At 44.6% G+C, this 20,956-nt stretch overlaps 1 protein-coding gene across 6 annotated transcripts in view; it reads left to right on the forward strand.

Moving 5' to 3' along the window:
- JCAD (junctional cadherin 5 associated) overlaps positions 1 to 20,674 on the forward strand; it is a 28,900-nt gene extending 8,226 nt beyond the window's left edge. For 5 of the 6 annotated variants that reach the window (XM_041408783.1, XM_041408782.1, XM_041408785.1 and 2 more), the window contains 2 exons: positions 4,456 to 4,817; positions 11,160 to 14,922. In XM_041408783.1, coding sequence (XP_041264717.1) covers positions 4,516 to 4,817; positions 11,160 to 14,907 — 4,050 coding nt within the window. In that variant the 5' untranslated portion in view covers positions 4,456 to 4,515 and the 3' untranslated portion in view covers positions 14,908 to 14,922. Of the gene's footprint in view, positions 1 to 4,455; positions 4,818 to 11,159; positions 14,923 to 18,782 lie in introns of those variants that run through there. The other variant, XM_041408788.1, reaches the window with a different exon arrangement.
- Positions 20,675 to 20,956: the final 282 nt, after the last annotated feature.

A 20,956-nucleotide genomic window follows, 5' to 3' on the forward strand; every position in this document is an offset into this window, starting at 1 on the left:
GCAACCAATTTTTTTGGCTTGTCCCATTAGGTTCATGTGCAGAAGCACTAGGTTCTTGCAGCAGTTGCTTTGAATGTACCTAATTCACTTTTAAAGCTGAGTCCTTAAAAAAAAAATCGGGTTGTAAGCACTTCAGACTGGGTGCCTAGAGTGGAGAGGGTTGTTTCACTTTAGTCTGTCTGCATAAATATTCTGTCTGGCACATGTCTGATATGAAATGGGAATAATGTCACCCAGACGTGAGTGAAGATAAGCTAGTTTAATGTGTGACCCATCTAGATAATACTCTTTGTAATTCAGATGCCTGTTAGTAGCTATATCTTCAGAGCAGTGTTTGAATAGCTGCTGTAGAGACAGCCCAGGAAGAATTACCATCACCTGGGCTGCACACCAATGGAGGCCAGAGTCCTGCAGAATTCAGTAGCCTCAAGCCATGTAATTAGAGACTGCAGCAAATTGTGTGTCCTTGATTTTAGCAATTCTTAATGCTGTATGCTTCATTTTGCAGTATGAATCATGTTCCTTCAATGTTTTGTTTTCTTGAAAGTTGTACAAAATCATTTGTATTATTGTTATAAATAGTTCTGCAGAGGTGGGAGGGAAAATCATGCTCAAGAAGGACTTCAGGGGTTGTATTCAGCCAGTTGAAGGGTTACCACCTTCCCACCTGGTCCCCTACGTTTCAAGTAGTGGAGGGCAGGAGAGATGTTACAGAGGGCAGCCGGGACCAAATCCTCTGTCACTTCTGGTCTCCCACCCAATATGAGGCTGAGGACACTCTGGGGAACTTGGGCTAAAGGAAGGAGCCTGCCAAAGGGCTGCTCAGAGCACCATGAAGGGAGCGTTCAATGCCATGCAAGCCATTTCAGAGCAAGAGGTAAAACCTGCTTCTGCCATTGCTGCGGGTGTTGGCATTCATCATCACTAGTACTGGTCATCACACAGATGGAGGTGGTATCCCCCCGAAATAACAAGGCTTGGGAACCTCTGCCACTGAAAACAGCTACAGACAAAAGCAGATCATAAATAGAAAACAATGTGTTTCCCCCACTGAGAATGAGTTCCAGAAGCAGCTCAGAGGAAACTAGCACCAAATTTCTTCAGGGTGTTTTTCAGGAGTGCGTTGGGCTTTTCTCAGGCCGGAGGTGAGGTCCGTGCTCATGGAATGAGCACCCCAAGGTGAGGTGCTCTGATGACGTTTCCATCTGGTGATCCCATTGTGTTCTGCTCGCCCAGGCTGTGGGTCTCCATTGTGTCTGTCTACATGGGGGCTGATGCTGATTTCCGCCATTCACACTTGTTTCTATGCATCTGAGAGTGCTGTTGAGAAGTTTCCAGAGAAAGGCTTGGCCCCTGTTTCCAACGTATTGCAGAGTTGTACCGGCTGCCGGGGACAAGTCGGAAACACTGGCAAGATAGCAGGCATCCTCAGGAAGCAAACCCTATCAGAAAGCACTGATGTCATTGGCAAACAAAACAAATGAGGGCTGGAAAAACAAACTGTTTTGCAGCGTTGTTGATCTTCCCTCAAATTAGAAGCTCTGCACAGCCTTTACTCTGCGGTCCAGACTGACAGATTATTTACATAGAATGCCGCAGCAATGGTTTTGTTACTCCTGCCAATCCAATTACTTTGATTTTATTTTTTTAGGTTTATTTATCTAAGGGAGGGTGGGGTGAGTGTCCCAGAACTCTAGCCAGATTCAGAAAGCTGGCCAGCATCCTTGCAGATGATGGGTGCTGACATGGTTGATGTCCTGCAAGCTTTGATCAGGCAGGACTTCTGGCTTCCCTGTCCCTGATCAGGTCCAGTGCAGGAGATGCTACTTCCCCATGACTTCTGCGCAGCCCTTTGAGGCTGTGTCCTGGCAATGTCCCAACTAGTGGTCACCTGCCACCACTGCTACTGGCTCCTTGAGCTTGTGCCATGAGCACGGAGCAGGATTCTCCCCCTTGGTTGTTCCCATTATGGTGTTGTGATGGGCATGGTGATAGCATCCTTCTCCCAGATGGGCCTCCCCCCCAGACATAACACCATGGGGTTTCCCCTTCCACACATGGTAAGTTTGCAGAGCAGGAAGAGACAGTTGTACCAGTTCCTCATGGCACACTTTCACTTGTTGCTCCTCACCACTGGTGCCAAAAGAAGGATCAGAGTAAACCCCATGGGCTGGAGGTTTCTCACCCACACATCTTTGCCTCTCTGATGGCTGCAGTGGGTGGCAGAGAGGGGGTTAAACTCCTCTCCAAACCAGCCCTCTACCAGCAGGAAAAGCACATTTCTTCCTTGCACCTGTGAGCGCTTCGATGGGCTTTCTGCTGTTTGTGGTAGTCACATTGGATCTTCCTCCTGTTAGAAGCTGAGCAGCTCTAGCAGCCAGCTGTTCCCTCTGCTCTGCTCGTACCTGGCTCCTTGCGCAGTCCAGGCAGGGGGTGGATGGAAAATCAGCTTTTTAGGTCAGCATTCAAAAATAACCCTCAAAGCCTTCCCTTCCTTCCATGAGGGAAGGGTCCCACTCCTCCCTGCTTTCTGCCTGCTGGTACTTACTGCTGGCTCATCTACTCTGAGCTCTTACTGGGAGTTTGGAGTTCTGTTCTAGCAGGGGCTAATATCTTCAGCACAGAGCTTGATTTCTCTGTTTTTAAAGGGTGTGTAGTGTTGCATGTGTGAAAAGGGAGGAGATTCATTAAGCTCTAGGGACAAACCGGTTTAGGTGTTCAGGAGGCTCTCAGGGTGGAAAGCCACTTTTGCAGTGTTCCAGGTTAAATTGTGGCTCTGCATAACAACTGTGCCTGTTTTTCTACACTGTGAGCTTTCCTTGGGCGAGTGCCATGGCCACTGTGGGCAGTGGCTGGAGGGTTCCTGGGTGCCTGGAGCTGCACACCAGGCTGGCCCAGAGCAGCTGGCCAGACTGGCTCCTCAGCTGGCACAGCATCCAGGAGTCAAGGTGGGACAGAAAATGGATGGGGCACTGGATAGGCAAAAAGTAGCCATAACACTTGGAGTGCTGCAGCACAGAAACTGGTTTATATAGCACGCCAACCCATCCACTTCTGTGTATATGTAGCCCGAGAGATTTAGTACAAATAAACATGCAACAGCCATCTCAGTAGCTGCTCCATTTGAAGTAAATCCTTGTGAGCAGTAGTGAACACACTTCTCCCTTTCTTCATGCCCAGGAAGAGCATTAGGGACAGTGTATAAAATGCACTTTTGTGTTATGATTTTTGCAGAGACAGTCTCCTTTTAAGCAGCTGCCAGTGCAGGGCTCATGATCCTCAGGTGGACCTGCTGCTACTGAGGACACAAGTATTCACTAGATGTGTTAAATGAACTCTTCATGCAGGGAAAATAATCTTGTCATTATATTTTACATCAATTTATCTCTGTGTATTTTACCTTTTTATCCACCTTTTAAAAATTTCTTCCTTTTGTTAACACAGTTCAAACAGGGAGAAATGTATCAGGATGGGTCCATTGTTTTGTACAGCCTTCAGAACAGAACATTACCTTCCACACATTTTAAAACTCTGGAAGAATGGGTATTCTATAATTGCCATTATAAGCTGTGAGAGTGGTAGAGACAATAGAGACTGTTTTCAGCCAACTAATTCAGTTTGCTGGATCTTTGCTCTAGTCAGTGCAGAATTGAGGGCTGTCACTGGGGAAGAAATATCTTGACCATCCTGTGTCTTGCAGATCCTTGAGGTACAATACACGTGGGCATCACGTGTTGTTTATAGTTGTATTACGCAATGGAAGTGTGCTGTAAAAACAGCATACTTGAAATCTTAGGTTTTGTTATTTTAGCTGAGGATTGCAGCAGACCAATGCAGGAGAAAAGAAAGTAATCTGTAAAAAGGACTGTTTAACTGGAGTATTGCATGATATTACCTGGGTTTCTCATGTGGTTGCATAATTCGTTTTTGTTCTTATGCATATTTTGTCCTTGTTCATGTGAACATTTTTTTTTAATTGGAATATGCAGAGCTGTAGGGAGAGGCTTATTGCTCTGTAATCCACCCCCTTCTCCTGCAGCAACTTAAAACATAATACAGAGCACACCTCTCCATGACTGAGAAAAATAGTTGTCTAAGGAAATACTTGCTCCAGTGGTAGGCTTACCTCCAGTGCAAAGTTTTTATTTTGAGGTCGCATTAGTGAAACCTGAAAGCTGCAATCACCAGTGAATTCTTGAGTGAAAGGGACTGAGTCAGCAGCAGCAGCAGCACAGCATCTGCTGCTTGGCTGAGTGCAGGGAGGTGTATTGTCTAGGGAAGGACAGCACATGATTCATCAGCATCTGCATGTACTTTACTTCATCTATTTTATTAAGAGAGTGAAAAACTGAGTAGAGGAGATGAGACTTCTAGCTTCCTGAGCCTACCAGCTGATCAAAGGTATCTTTTCTTGTCTAAAGTGGCCTTCTGATTGTTTTTGGTTATGTTTTGTAGTGATGGGTCCAGCTGGAAAGAGCTTTCTGATGGCACAGCTGTGAGTGAAACCAGCACAACATGTTCAGTGTTGAAGACCTTCTGATATCTCATGGATACAAATTGTCGAAAAATCCCCCTGTTTCATACGAGAACAGATATGATGGATCCCGGCATGAAATCACTGGGAACAGATCTGCTCAGAGAGCAGCACTGAATGGGATTGAAGCAGAATCCAGAGCTGGGGCCTACAGCAAGAAACCTCTGGTGAAAGCCAGCTCAAGCAGCACTGAAAGCAGCCATGGGAGCCAAGGGAGACAAGCAGGTCCTGGTTACCACCATGACCTTCAGGGTTTGTCCACTTTTCATACTTCAGAAGGGGGGTAAGTTTCAGCATCATGCCATGGCTTTGCTTTCTCTTTCTTTTGGTCTTGACAGGTAACATGACTCTAACCCTTAACACCTTCTTCCTGTGATACTTTCCTGCTCCCATCCTAGTAACCATTTCCGTTCACTGGATGTCCACATCCAGTGACACATCCATTCACCTTCTGCTAGAGAAAGGCCTTTGGGAATACTGGGATAATGGGAAGTGGCTGAGTGTGGGAAAATATGTTTTACTAATGTGGTCGGTATGAGAAAGGCCTTTCTGATGGACTTAGGAAGGCTTAGTTCTAGCACAGGGGGAAAAAAAGGGGAAAAAGGTAATTCTTTTCTTCAGTTTTAAAACTGCACCCAGCTTCGTCTGCCACTTACACACCCAGGTTTTACTGTGGATTCAGCTACATGCAGCTGGTGGGTGATCCTACATTCATTGAAGACTTGCCTGTTCTCCTAAGGCTGCTCTTGTGGAGTAAATATGAGAAGGTGCCTGTGCACTTCTTTTATAAACAACTCCAAGCCAGTGGGAGCTCTTGTCACTGCAGCAAACGTGCTTGTGCAGCTATGGTTTGCTCAACACCGGGTACGTGCACAGCGGGGCTGGGGCCGGCTGGGCAGGAAGAGCTGAGTGTACACACCGACACTCGGCCATTGTTCTGCAGCTATTTGAGTGCTGCAGATGAACAAAGGAAAGGGGCTCGAGCGGGACTGGAAGCCAGCCCAAGTATGACGATGGTTTACAAGGAAGAGCCCCTTCCTCCTGCCGAGTGGGCTTGAAACTGAAAGCAGGGCAAAACACTGTCACCTTGGGAGCTTGTCCTCTTACAAAGACCTTCAGTAACATGTGGCAAAGCCATGTGTCCCTTACTCCTGGGCTTGTCTGCTCTTTCCCTTCGCATCTTTTCCCCTTGCAAGTCTGTTTGCCTGGAGCAGGAATGGCTGCTGGTTGCCAGTTAGGATAATGGGCAGGAAGAGATGTGAGCCCTCTAAAGCAGTCATAGGACAGCAAGTCCTGGTCAAAGTCTCCAGGTGTAACCATCCATTTAGAGTAGGAAGGACATAACACAGATGAAAGAGTAATTGGGAGGATCTTTTCTGTGTGTTTTGGATGAAGTAAACTGGACAACAAAAAAAGTGAGGAAAGACACTGAAAAAGAATGGAAGGAAAAAAGGTTTTGAAGCAGGGGAAGAGAGCGTGCAGTGGTGCTGAAGGTGATGCTCAGTTTAGTGTGGAGAAATACTGTTGTGAAGATGATCTCGCTGGGCAAGGCTGGAAGGTACCACAGCACTGCTGCTCCTGCACCCTGTTTGTCAGAGCCTGTGTGGATGCACAGGGGTTTGGGAGGGCTGCTGCCTTCCTGCTTCCCATTCCTCTGGGTGCGTTTGCAGGGGCTCACACACCTGCCCCACATCTTGGATATGGAAGAGACATCTGTAATTGCTGGCCTTGGCTAAATATCAAATAATGCTCTCTAACAGTTTAAACATCTCTTTCTAAATGCAAGGGGTGAGACCTGCCAGTCTACAGCATAGTTAAATATTAATCCTGGTTTTCAAAAGTGGCTTTTCCACATAACATAGGGAACACAACCCTGGAAATGGCTTTGTCACACTTCTATAAAATAGAAATATTTTCTTGCTGTTACTGTTACAGCAAACTGTGATTCCCAGTGAGCATACTGGGAGCTCTCACAAGGGACTAGCAGCTAGAAAAGCCTTTGTATCATCCCTTCCTTGCCATGTCTGTGAGTGTGGAGTGCCTCTGGTGTGGAGTGTGACACAGCTGTGGCTGGGCTGGTCTGGGAAGGGAGGAGGGAGCTCTCCAGGCTGGATCTGGGGAAGCCACAGCACTGCAGTGCCTCGTGTCAGCTCCTGAGCCCCTCCAGGTCCACTCCCAAGTCACAAGGCTGCCGTGTCGTGTGAGCTGCTCCAAAGGGGGACGGGAGATACCTGTGCTGGCCCAGTTGGGCATGCTCAGGCCTGCAGCAGGCGGGCTGTGCTGAGCTCCAGCAGACGTTTTGATATCACTGTTGGTTTCTGGACAGCTCTGGGAAATCAGCTTCTGGTTCCCAGGCTGGGAAAGTGTTGCACACTGCAGAGACCTGAGGACAATTTGGGACCAAAGAGAAGTGACCACCCAGCGAGTTACTCTCTGGGCATCGCAGGCTTCCTGCCACCATTCCTTGGTGCTGCTTTCCCAGTTAGCACAGAGCAGGAGAGGGCCTGAGCAGGCTGTTGGTGTCCTGCAGGGATGGCGACAGCTCCACAGCAACTCTGAGCATGGCTTAGGCTCCTTCTCCAGGGAATTATCTACACCATACTCTTGTTTACACCACTGATGTAGAACTAATCATCTCCCATACACCACGGAAGTGGGTGGTGTTGCCAGCCTCGTGGCTGCCTTTGCCGGCAGGTTTGCAGGACTTGTGGTGTTTTGTGATGGCAGGGGATGATGCTGTTGTCTCTGCTTGTTAAGGTTGTTCTGCTAATCAAACCTTGTTGAGGAGGGTGGAGGCTTCATAGCCACTGCTCCTGCTGCTCATGAGGGGAGAGTGATGCCCCAGTGGAATGGGGAAGTGGTGTTTGGCTCCATCCTATTGTTCTTCAGGCAAGGTGTGAGGGAGCAGATGGTGGGAGGGCTCTCCTACCTGTCCTTGCTTAACTGAGCATTTGGAGACCACACAATAAAGGTTTGGAAGAGGAAACAAGTCAAAAAAAAAAAAGGGACAGCCGATCCTATGGGTATATATGAGAGTTCTCTTCACAGGAGAGTTCTCTTCTCCCTTCTGATTCTGTTCTAAGTAGAGAGAAGAGGCACTTTGCTTAGTTGTTTGTGTGGGAGGAACTGTTAGTAGCTAGCAAATTTAGTGATAAATAGATATCATTAATGAGATCACCTGCTGGAACAATTAAAAAAGTATACTGGTGTTTTCCAGTGCTGGGTCTCAGAAGAGTGTATGTGAGGATAGGATCTCAAAATAGAACAGAAGCTGCCAGTGTCCAGAACAGCATTCTGAAAATTTTTCCACCTTGCTGACTTTCTTAACAGTGCTCTTTGTGGGGCACAAAGTCTGTGCCAGTGCCTACAGCTCATGCAGGATGAGCTACTGAGGCCCCAACACCTTCCACTCGCATGCTGGCAGCCAGCAACAGGGACAGACATTCCCTACATAGCCCTGCAGTGGCCTCATTCTGCAGGGTTTGGACTTCGATGCCTGTGCCATGCTGCTTCACTTTTGGCCCCATTGTCTGCATCATGTGAGGTCCTGCTGGTCCAGCGTCACCCCAGGGGAAAAGGGCAGCTTCAACCCACGGCTCTGAGCAAGACAGCTCAGTGGAATGTGGTCATAGAGCCAGTGCAGCATAGACTTATGGCCTCATTTCTTGTGAAGGCCTAAAATTCACAGAAACTTAGAAATGGTTTTTGGGGTTTTAAAACATTTTAATGAAACTAACTTTATATAGAATCAATTCAAAGCACTTTATGAGCGCAAATGTGATACTCGTTAGAAGGAGGCCTGTTAGAAAAGAGTTCATCATGTTAAAACCCGCCTCCCTGATCCCTTGGGACCACTCTGTCCCTGGAACTTGTATCTCCACAGTTGGTCCCATGACACTGCTCCATCCTCAGCTCCATCCTCCTCCCAGCTGTCAGGCATGTGGAAGCTGCTGTGTCCGGGTGTACATTTCTTTGTGCATCAGCACCAGCACATCCTGGAGAGACACAGAATTGTGTAGTGGCAGAGTCAGAGATGAGCTGCTGTACAGAGGGGCTGTGAAGTCTTCTCTTTGATGATATGCACCACCTCACCTTTGGTGAGGCTGCAGTGAAGCATTTTAAGCTTGGAGTGGCTCTTGGAAGTTTCCTCTTCACCACTTCATTGACTGCAAGACCCAGAAGTGCCACATGTCCAGGAGGGAGGCACTCTCTGCTGCAGCTGTGGCCACAAGCAGTGTGTTTGTGCTGTGCTGCCCCGCTGCCTGCCTGCTGTGCCTGCATGCAGGTGTGCAGGAGCTGCTCTCCATCCCTGAAAGCAGAGGAGACCTCAGGATGGAGCTGCACTGGAGGGTCCTTGGAGCATCCTCTTCCCACCGCACAGTGCAGTGTCATCTTCAGTAGTTTACAGGGTCCCTGATAGAGGCTGGCTGTGTAACCACTTGTAGTGCCTTAGCCAGGATTTACAGAGACAGATACTGTCTGTCCTATGAGTAGATCTTAGAAAGGATCAGGTTTAAAATGTTCTAAATGCCTCCTTTTAAATGTCTTTTTTACGGTCTTGTTGCAATGATGACATAGTACAGGTTATACGGTGGTTTGTATCATATTCTGAAGTTCATTACTGGAGCCTAGTTATTAACCTTTAAAAATAAATTTAATCTTTCAAACAGCTTTTAATAAATGGAGGGCTTTCTCTCTGTTGAAAAGGATTTTGGGTTACTTTGTGGGCTTTTTTAAATGGTGAATTAAGTTTTGCAACATCACACGAAATTAAAAAATCAGAATTTTTAGGTTCTTTTCTAAGAGATGCTACCACTTAAGCAGGAATCATCTCAAAGAAGTCTGATGGCCTGTGCTGAGCAAGTTGTCAAGCTAAATAATTCTAATGGTCTCTTCTGATCTTGGAATCTGCGACTGTACTTCCTGCAATTTCTGTAAGACCCTTTTACAATGATGAATAAAATCAATCAGAAAGGGCAACCTGTTAATTTTCTCCGCACTCTTACTGGACCCTGTTTCTCACCTCATTTTGTAAACACAGATACAAATGGTGCCGCAGCAATATGGGGATGAGATGAAAAGGTAAAAACCAGCATTTGTTCAGTTGTTTCCACATGGAAGTGTTGGCTGTTACTACAGTCAGCTTCTGATATAGGAGGTGTCCTGTTGTATTTCATTGATTAATGGACATGCCTGTTCCTTCTTGGCGTTCAGCAATCACACTGTATTTCATGCTTCAGAGGCAGAACATTTTGTTCAGAAGTTCAATCTTAATCCAATTGAATTAATATGAACAAGATGCTCCTTATCCCAGTGTGGTTTTTAAGCTTTTAGAGTCATAGGATGAACGTAATATACATAAAAGAAAATTGCTGTGGATCTGCATGGCTTAATTTTCATTCTGAATTTTGACTTGTATTATGTCTTCACAAAGTCCTATTTAAATAGATCATTTAAATAGATCATGTTTTTAGTAAAAAAGAGCCAGATGACACTGTTTATATACCTTGGGGTGGAGGGAGGAGGAAGAAATTCTTGGGTTTTATCTAGATACTTGTCCTATTTCTGTCAATTTTCATTTTTCTTTCCAGTCTTATGCTGGTGGCAGCCACATAGTGTAAAGGCAGTTATATTGTTGGACACCTTAGGTACAAGAATAGCAGAATGCAATTCAAGTAGAAAATTAATTATTTATATAGAAGGGTACCAATTTTGTTCTGCAGAAATGTATAAAACAGTTTACACTCTGTTCAGAACAGACAATGAACCTATTCTGTTCATGTAAATCTGTGCTCTGAATTTCTAATCTGCAACATCTAATGTCTTTCATATTTCACTGATAGATTCTTTTATTTAAGAATTTTATACTTCTTTTGAAGTATTTTACATTTTAAATATTGGTTCCGTCTTATTCAGAATTGTGTTGATACATCACCATTGTTGTGACATGTGTCACTTATTCCAAAGCACCCTGAAGAAATTTTTTCACTCAGAAGGATGAACAAGAATCAATTCAGGAACTGACATGTTTAATTTCAGCACTTTTACCAGGATGCAAATTATGTTTCTTAGAGACTATATCTTATGAAATCTTATGATATAGACACCTACATGTTCTCCCTACCTCTGCTTCCTAGAATCCTATTAAACTTGAATACCACAGTAGTCTCCTTGACATCTATATATTTTGATTTAGCAGGATACAGAAGTAATTTAAGACAGTCACTTCTGGTTTTAGAATGGCATCTTAGAATCAGAGGCTGGTCTGGGTTGGAAGGGACCTTCAAGATCATCTAGTTCCAAGCACCCTGCTGTGGGCAAGGAATTTTCTAAGGTCCATCAAGGAGGGTTGTGCATGTTTGCACAGCAGGTAACTGTGTGCATTTGTCTCCCTTTCTAACATCTTTGCATAGCTAACAACATGTCAGAAGAGCTTCTTTCCCTTCCTTTACCCATATTAATTGACTGAGTTTTAAATCCTCTCATTAAAATTGTCATCTGGTTGCAAATAGATTACACAAAACCCCATTGGCATAACTCATCATTTGACCTCCTAATGGCCTTACCCATGGTAGAAAGAACAGGCACCTGTGCACACTGCCTCTGACACTGCTTTTTTTTCCAGGGTTTATGACAGGCCTCATTTAGCATGGTCTTCCCAGCCCAAGACTGATAAAGACCTCGCCTACTGGAGGAGACGAGGACAGGACTTCAGTGTGCTACTGGGCTATTCCCAGAAGGCCAGTGTGGAGATGAAAGGCCTGGCTGCAGCCCCAGGGGCATCCCGCCACCCCAAGGAGAATCAGCTGAAGGTGGGGACAGGTGCAGGGTATGCCAGAAGAGGTGGCTTGCAGGAAAGCTGTGAAGTGTCCAGTGACTGCAGATGGCAAAGTCTGGAAGTAGAGAGCTGGAACCAGCCAAAAAAGGTAGGGAGGCAAATGTCCGAGGGTGACAGGGAGAAGCTGCTCCAAGAGCTGTATTCGCTGACCCTGGGAGACAACGTGCTCAGCACCCACAGCAGGGGGAAATCTCAGTCATTGCCAAGGGTCCTTTCACCTGAGAGCATGAGGTGCGTGGAAATGCCCTCCCTGACCAACAGTAACAGCTCGCTCAGCGTCACTAAAACCCCCTCCTATCCCCCAAACAGACTGAGTGTGGAACCGGCCAAGCACCATGGAACAGGAGGCAATTTCCTTCCCCTGGTGAAGCCCAAGTATGGGAGACCTCTCAAGCCTCCATCCTATGAACTGCAGCGGCAGACTAGGGCACCTGCAGAAACCGTGGGTTTCCAGGACCACTACCAGAAAGAGGAACCTATCTCCTACTTAGCCAAAGTCAATGAGCCAAGGCAAGATGCTGGCATTCCAGACTCTGGTTTGGAGCCCCCAGTGTATGTACCTCCTCCTTCTTACAAATCCCCACCTCACCAACATGTGACCCCACATTCCCCCAGTGAAGTGCCTAACACCAACTCGTGCGCCAGCAGTGATCCACAGGGTCCTGCAGAGCGGGTTGTCCCCTGCCAACGACCAGCAATGAATACTTTTGAAGTGGGGGGTGACCCTTGCAAAGACAACCATTTTCCTCATGGGAAGCAAAGCCATGCAAGGCGCCCTGCTGACCACCTGCGTTCCGTTCAGTATATTCCCTTTGATGATCCTCGGATACGACACATTAAAATTGCACCACTGGAAGGTCTGCAGGGCAACTCTAACCACACTGAAAATGCATGTAGTCCCAGTTCTGGTGCTTTGCAAGAGAGAAATCTTGAAGTACAGTACAACAGTGCCTTTGTGGATGCATCAAACTTGTCCAGTTCTGCAAAGGGAGAAAGAACTTCCGACAGCTCCACCCATAGCAACAGATGGTTGGCACCATCCATCCGAGATCAGGAAAACTGTGCCTTGCCGGACCAAAGAGGCAATTGTAGAGCAACTAATCACAGCCCCCGTAACGAAGCCAGCACAGAGTACACGAAAGGCAAACTTTCTGTAAGAAATTCACATATGGACAACACCTGTGAGACCGTTACAAAAGTGAAAAAGTTTGAACCTGGAACTGGGATGCAGAGCAAAAAGAGTTCAAAGAAAAAAATGAATGAAACTATATTTTGTTTGGTCTCCATCCCGGTTAAATCAGAATCCAATCTGCCAGATACAGATAGGAACAACAACATAACTCAGAGCCCTGATAAGAATAGGTTTGATAACAATGGGGCTTTGCAAGAACAAAGTCTCTTAAGTATGTCTTCAACAGACTTGGAGTTACAAGCGCTTACAGGAAGCATGACCAATAAAAATGAGTTACAAAAACAAGAGCTGTGGAGACCAGAAGAGTTCAAACAAATGAATGACCTCAGATTTATTCAGCCTACAAAACACAGAGAACTCAAATATTCTGGCTCCTGGCCAGGTGATCAGTACAAAGACCAGCAGACACAGACAAGTTTCTCTGAAGAACCCGAGAGCCCAGAATTTTTCCATGGTACAAAGCCTGGGAAGCCTGATAGTGGCAAACCACTATCTCCAAAACTCCCAGGATGTACGACATCCACAGTGGGGGCAAAACAGCCAGTGTCACCTTTTGATGAGAGAGGTTGCAGGCAGAACAGTTACAGTATGAAGGGCCAGACTCACCTCAGCCAGTCTAGCAACAGTGCATTTTCTAGGACTGCCACCTCAGTCCTTCAGTCTCCCTCCCCAAAAGCACACCAGAGCCAGCCTGAGCCTGTCCAAGAGAGGGAAAATGGCCTTCTTTCCAAGGGAGATGTAGTTAAGGGAGAACCAGGTGCTCCCTGCAACAGTACAGAACCGTTTGGGCAGTTCTTGTTGAAACCTGTAAGTCGCCGTCCCTGGGATGCAATAAGTGAGCTAGAAAGTTTTAACAAGGAGCTGCAAGGGCAGGAGGAGAGCACAAGCAGTGAAGAAGATTTGGAAAGTGCTGCAGCTCCTCTGCAGGCAGGTGCCTTTATGCAGAGGAGGGAGTCCAGAAATGAGAAATCAAACCAGGAGCCAAAACATGGTAGGAAATCAGAAATGGTTGTGCCAGAGGTGCCTGTGATTAGGTCAGGAAGGGTTAAAAGTAAGTCTGAAAGTTGGAGCATAGGGACAGAGCATGGTGGTGAGCCAAGATGTGGTGGCTTTCAAGGCTCCTCAAAGCCAGGAGGGAGCAGTGAAGGAGTCAGGCCAGCAGATGAAAGTCTGATAACAGAAATGGGGATGGGGGAAGCCAGGAGCAGAACAAGCAAACAGCCAGTTCATGAGGGCCCTGTCAAAAGAGTTTTGTCCAGTAGCCCAAGTAGTACATGTCACAGTAATCCTTTCAATAACCCTGTCTTGCAGGAGATGAGTGAAGACCAAAATTACCTAGACTTTGTTAAACTGAGCAAAGGTGCAACTCCCACAAATGATAGGGTATTGGAGGAGTCAGTAGTTCGCTTGTCACTAACAAAGAGGAACCAAAGGTGCTCTGAGCCAGATTTGAGGTCAGTGGGAATTGCTGTGGCTCCAGAACCTGGTGCTAACAACTCTAATCACTCTTCAGATGCAGATGCAGTGGAAATCCCTGTGAATGAGTCATTGCAGGCAAGAGCTGCAAGAATTTTAGGTATAGACATAGCAGTGGAGTCTCTCCTTCCAGATGACCATGTTGGGCCCCACCCAGGCGCAAGCCCTTCAAACAGTGCTCAGGACTTTGAGTCATCACCGATAGGGAGCACAGTAAGTAACAAAGAAGGAAAAAAGGAAGATTCTTACGAAGGCAGACGAAAGTGTGGCTGGACAGAGAGTGCTCTCTTTGTCAGAGCAGGGGGGCGATCTTTATACCCTTTTGAATCCCAGGCCACTCACCAGGAGGCCAGTGCTAAACCCCTGGTAACTGAGCAAGTTCTTGAACAACCTGTGAGCCCCAGCCAAGGTGAGGACCAAAACTTGGTTTGCAAGTCAGCTGCTTATCAGCATTCAGAAAGGAGAGTGAGGAGCACCTCAAAAGTGATAGAGACACTCCAAGGCAAGCTGACGTCTCCACCCAGCCGGACTGCCATGGATCGCTTGGTGCGAATGAAAGAAGTTGACTCTGTGTCGCGCATGAGACGTCTGAGCATTAAGAGCGCAGACTCGGGAGAGGAGGTGGATGAGGAGAAGCTGTCGAGGGTATCAGAGGAGAGAGGAAGCAAACTGGCAAGCTCAGGGGCTGTTTCCAAGCGTGTTATCTCTTTCAGTGAAAATGGATGTTTAGGTGGAATGGACAAGAAGAAGATCGACAGAGATTTTTCATTAGGTAAGACCCTGTTATGGGAGATCCAGATGGGTACTCATTTCTTATGTAATGGGCATGATCAGTTTGCTTATGCCCACGTAGTGCTGCTCAAATAGTAACAGGCTGTAGGTGGTACTATCCTCATCTGGGAGCCACCCACTTTGCTCTCCTTGTGGAAAAGATGAGTGTTCTCTGGTCCCATTTTAGGAATTGTTACTGTAAAACTCACTTGTGATACAGAAATTCATTCACAGAGGCCTGGAGTGCTCCCTAAGGTCTTATCTCTGTCTAATTGTTTCAGGGAATGGCCAGGCTAAAACAGTGGAGTTCAAAGACAGTCACTCTAATGCCCATGTTTGGGAACATGTGGTGATTTATTCATAGCTGTTTCTTGAATGCCAATTTTTTTCCTTCTCTAATACTTAAGTAGACACATACTATATCATAGTTCAGAAGAAACTAAAAATAAAAATCTGATGTTCTTCTATGAAGCCTCTGGGAAATGGCTGCATATTGGGGTCTGGAAATTCTCTCTCATGAATATTTTCCAGATCAGATGTTGAGAATAACTATTAACCCCAGGACAAATGGAAAGTTGACTTTTTCAGTGAACACCTTTTTTTTTTTTTTTAAACTATTTTTTGGTGTTTCTGATCTCTCTAAAACATATAAACTTGTGTAGTCCATATGCATCCCCGAAGTAACATGAGCAGTTCTCTCTCTGAAACAGTTTTCATTTAGCATTTTTTTAACAACTGGAAATCAGTTATTGCTGTTAGACCTGCGTAAAGGGATAAATCTCCCAGGCCACCTGCCTAGTCCATTAAACAAATTGGAGTGAGCAAACATACAGTGTGAAAGCTGTTAAATTAGTATTAATCTCCTCCTTCCTTTTTCCATCCTTTCTGTTACAGCTGACACTTTGCCTTGAAATCTGCACAGGTTTTTCATTTAACGTTATTGATAAAAATCTATTCACAGTTTTCCAGTACAGAGGGACTGAAATTAAATGAGGTATACTTTAAACTGGATTTATGCATATCCAACTGTAAAGAAATGCTTTTATGAGTTCTAAGTATTGACTCCTGCAGTCTTGAAGCCTTTTTCTCCATGTCTTTTTCTGTATCCCACATCTTTGCCTCTTTCTGCTCTGAACTGTATTTCTCCGGACTGGATTTTTCAAACAGACTGATTCAGCTTTCTTGTACCCATCAGGTCTAGTCTGCCCCACATGCATTTCATATGCTTTCCTCCCTTGGGGTTTCTGCTGGAGTGAAGAAAATAACTGTTGTGGTGACATGACTTCAGGGATGTATCAAAACAGATTGTGTGTGTTTTATTGGAGAGTTATTCTGCAGTAAATTAGGTCTAAATTTATCCCTCTTGCTGACAATGCCAGACTTATATTCTGCAGTGTTTTCCCACTGCAGCAGCTCCCTCACAGCCGTAACAGCCCTCCCCATGTTTGGATGGCATGAATGTCCCTTCCTGCTGTGCATGTCCACGGTGACACACATGGGGTGGGCAGGTGGCTTCTGGCCTCTTCCCATCCAAAGAGACCCTGATTTGTTGCTGGCCCCAAAAGCTTCACCTTACAGAGGGACTGTAGATTCATGTTTGTAAAAAGGCCCGATGTGTCTTCCTCCTTTAAATCTCACTCCAATTTTCACAATAGCTCACTGGTACTATTGAAAGCCCAAATGAGAATTAACGCTGGAAAACCATTGTATTTGTTGCTTTCAAAGAGCAAATATTCCGTTTTAAATGGCCACTCTATTTGGAGCAAGGTAGGGTGATGTTAGTCTTAAAATTGCAGACTGGGCCTGTCACAGAGGCTGCAGCCCTTAGCAGAAACAGGCTTTCACATGTATAATGTAGCTTGGCAGACGAACAGTCATCTCAGAGTAAGAGCCCTGCCAAAACTGAGTGCAAGAAGCTCATCTTACTATGCAAATACTGCCATTAGGAGAACATCTCTAAGTGTTCCCAAATGCATTGGATGTCTTTTCTCCTTTGCTGTTTGAAGACATGAGTCTGCTAATCTGGCTTTGTTTCTGTAGAGAGCATTTTAAATGAGCTTAACCAAATGTTGAATAAGCATTTCTGTATCAGTGCTAGAACTCCAGTGTCTGTCCCCCTCAAAAGGGTGACCTGGCCTATCAGTCTGGCACTTTTGTGTCCTTGGTTTGGGTGCTGAGGGCATGGGTAAGCTTTCAGGGAACATACTGAGCCATGCAGAGGCTCCATGTCTTGTGGCTTGGTTTTCTCCCTTCCTCCCCGCCCCTGTCTTGCCACTCCCTGAAACAGTGAGCACCTGAAATTTTGTGGGGAATTCTGTTAATGTGAATGTGTCTGGCCTTAAGAAAATCAGGTTTCTGAAATGCAAATCCATTTTTATTCTTAGGTCAACCTGTCACAGAAAACTTGAGAATTTTAGGTTCTAACAGTTTAGATAGCAAAATATTTACGATCAAAAAAATCTTACTGCTTTAGAGGCATCTTCGTACGCCATCAGTGCATTAAGCTTAAAAAGATGCAGCATTATCCTAGAGCACACTAGCCCTCAAAAACTTTATTCCTGTTGATTTTTTGCATTCATGTGGTGTCTGTTTGGAAATACCAGAAAAGGCTTAGCAGACATCATAGGTGTTGCTGGCACAGACTCCTTTCTTGGCTGGACTAGCAGCTCAAGGAGGGTGGGCAAGAGAAGTGATAAAAGATTCTGCAACACAAATCCACCCACTGGGGCCAAATCCAGAAGTCCTTTCTTAGCCAGTTCCCCCTTGACGTGAGTGCGGATGTAGCAGATGGACACTTGCACGTAGGAGCAAAAATTTCCCAGGAGGATTTTTATGCTTTTTATGTTTGAATGAAGACATTCACTCACATCAACACGAAAGTCCTGAGGATTAATGTTTTACTCCAAAGTGTGATATTTGTGTGTGGAATATTTTCATGCTCAGCTGTTTAAATGTGAGCGCAGTGGGAGTACAGCCTACGGGAGGGACGTTTAAGGTTAGCACAGATACTCAGGTTGTGTAAGAGCAGAAGCAGCACGCGGCAGCACGCTGCAGTGCCGGTTTGTCAGGGCCCCTCTGCGCCTGCAGACTCCTCCCTAGGTAGCCCTGGCTCCTACATGCCATGACCATGCACATGAAGGGCAAGTCAGGTGTCTGCATGATGGCTCTGGGCAGGCAGACCTCACAGGGCAAAGCCTTTTTGTTGCCATCCTGTTCCAGAGTGACAGGGGTGAAGAAAAAGCCTCATGTCTGCTCACTTCATGGCCAGCAGTGGGATAAATCCAATTAAGAAATCTGATAGAAGAGTGTCCTCAGGGACTTGGGAAAAGGAAAAGCAACCTGTGGTATGTCCTGTGAACTGGCAGGAGGGAGGCTGGAAGTGAAGAAGAGTGTTAGCAAGCCATTCCAGTGCTTTAGTGCAGAAGGCTGAAACATGAGCTGCAGTTCTGCAGACTTGCAGAAGCAAGACAGACTAACCATAGTGATGCAATGCAGCTGTGCTTTCCTGTTTTCTGTTGAATTAATCTGAAATGAAGGATTTGCAATCAAATGAAAAGACCCTGATAACTGCATGGCATAATCACTCCTTACACACCCTGCTATGATGCTCAAAGCATTTACTGGTCCTTAGTGTTCAGTACAAGGGGGAGCAAATCTTATGTCTTTTTCTTCCTGTCAAAGCACCTGAAAACTGGAAGTAATCACTTAGCATTCAGTGTGCTTGTTCCTACCTACCCAAGGCCTTCCCAAATTCTATCTTCATGTATTTGATCAGAGTTGTTCCTGAATTATACTGGTAAAAACACAGAATCTGGGTCAGGAATGCAATATGTATTTTTAATGCGGCAAGCTTTATCAGCTTCTCTTTTTTTAAATAAAAACTAGGGGAAAGATGTGTCATTTCCACAGCTGGAAATATTCAATAGATTTCACAATACATTATTAATAGTGTTCTCTTGGTTTTTTTTCAGATACATATGACCCCACCAAAGTTGAAAAGGTGTGAGATTAATGAAGAAGAGAATAGAGAAATTTCTGCTCTACTAAGAATGTTTCACTGATTTTTTTCTGGGTGCTTTTTGTTTGGTTTTTGTTCTTTAACATTTGGAAATTGTCTCCGTTTGTGATGTTCATGGTGTACTGATAATGCCTTTACCACTGCCACTAGGAATTAGCTATTCATGTCTGAAACTGTTACGGAGACCACAGAAAAATGACTTCTACATTGGAACCATCTGGCTTTGTAGTGTTTAAGACAATACCTACCACTGGCAAAGAGTTTTCATCTGAACTTTATTTCAGTCTTTAGCAAGGATAATGAAATGCATCAAGTGAGGTGTTACATTGGTGTAAATGTAAACATGGGAAATTTGTGAAATTATTTTTAAAAGAATGTGAATCTATAAGCTTAACTTCTAAGTATCTACATTCTAAACTTTGTTTAACTTAAGGGATTTTTTGCCATAAGTAGAAAGTGCTGCTGCACTGTGTGGGGGAAGGAATGTGAAAGAATGGTAGCAAAGACTGATTATGAAATTCTCTCTGACTTCCAGAGTTTGAATTTACTTGGATTAAATACTTACTTGCCACCTATAAGGAAGAAAAACAAAACCCAAAATCTTCTAAAAGATGGAAGACTTTTGTAGTACAGTGTACAGAACATGTAATTATAGTAGCTGGCAACTATGTTTCAAACCAATGCAAAGTATACCACTGGCTGTTTTGCACTCAGTATTACCTGTTTTTGTTTTGCTGTTTCTTTATATGAAAGAATAGTAGCTAAATTCTTTATATGAAAGAATAGTAGCTGGTTTAAAATAGCCCATTTTAACAAAGTAACTATATTTCTTGTTACAGAATACTATCTATTTTTCTACGATGTAAACAATTGCTAACAAGTGGCAAGTATAAAGAAGTATTATTATTATTATTATAATTATAATTATATTTTAAGAAGACTTATTCCTCTGAGTGAAGGTGCCCCAAGCAGATTTCACTTGTATATCTTAATGCACACACCATATTGCCACTTACTCAGTAGTGCTACCTTATTTTGCTCTGAATAAAAAGCCATCTATCTATCTATCTATCTATCTATCTATCTATCCATCTATCTATTTACCACAGGGTTAATTTCTAATTTTTCCCACTCAACCCTTGGATGGTTCTTCTTGGAGCCACGTTCTGAAGCACACTGAGAACTCTCCAGGCTGGTGCTGCTGCCATTCCATTCCAGGGACGCTGATTACCAAAAAGTGGGTTTGGATCTTTGTCCCAGTGTTGCTGAGTGGCTCAGATAAAATACCTGCTTGCTTGCTTACACTTTGTTCCCTTTTACAGATTATGAGTTTGGATTAGGCCAGTGCACAAAAGTAAGCAAAACTGGGTTCTTCTTCCCTGAAGTCACCAGATGTTGCTAGGGAGAAGTTCGGTGTCTTTTTGATGGCATTTAAATACATGGCTTTAAATATATTTTATCTGCACACACAAATGCATGAATTACAGAATTTATAATAAAGCCTATGCATTCTGCCCTTTGATCCTGAATTAGCCTGCTAAGTATCTGTGTCTTAAAAGCCTTTATGTCCATTCCTGTATGTTTTTTGTAAGTACCTGTGTACTAACATTTTTCTGATGACTTGTTCATGTACTTCACCAGTCTACTCTATTGGCCTTTTCTGAGTTTTAGCATAATTTTATTTTTTAAAATCTTGTAATTTCTTGAAATATTTTTCCTAAGTCTGTAATTTGGAAAGAACGATTGGGAAAAACACTCATCCTGTGTTTTGGCAGCAAGAGTTTCTTGTCTGTAACACATGATTCTGTTACATATGGACTATTTAAAGCTTGCTTGAAAAGAAAATGTGGTGTATAATTTATTTTATTAACTCTTGCACATGCTGTGTAGCAATAGTTGTTGACAAACTGTTCCTACCACTCTTACTATATTCACCTCTTTTCATCACCATCTAGGACATCCAGGGACTTGTAAATAGCTACAAAACATGTTTTTCCCCTGGTGCCTCCCCACCTGAATCCTGCCCATAAAAAAGAGTTCTGAAAGAACTTCATCAACTCTCATCTTCCCACTAACCAGTCAAGCTGAGATGTGTAGCAATTAATTGAAAGTTTTAATTTAACCTTG

The sequence above is a fragment of the Onychostruthus taczanowskii genome, unplaced genomic scaffold, assembly GCF_017590055.1.
Source record: "Onychostruthus taczanowskii isolate IOZ18803 unplaced genomic scaffold, ASM1759005v1 scaffold3, whole genome shotgun sequence".
In the NCBI taxonomy this organism is placed as follows: Eukaryota; Metazoa; Chordata; class Aves; order Passeriformes; family Passeridae; genus Onychostruthus; species Onychostruthus taczanowskii.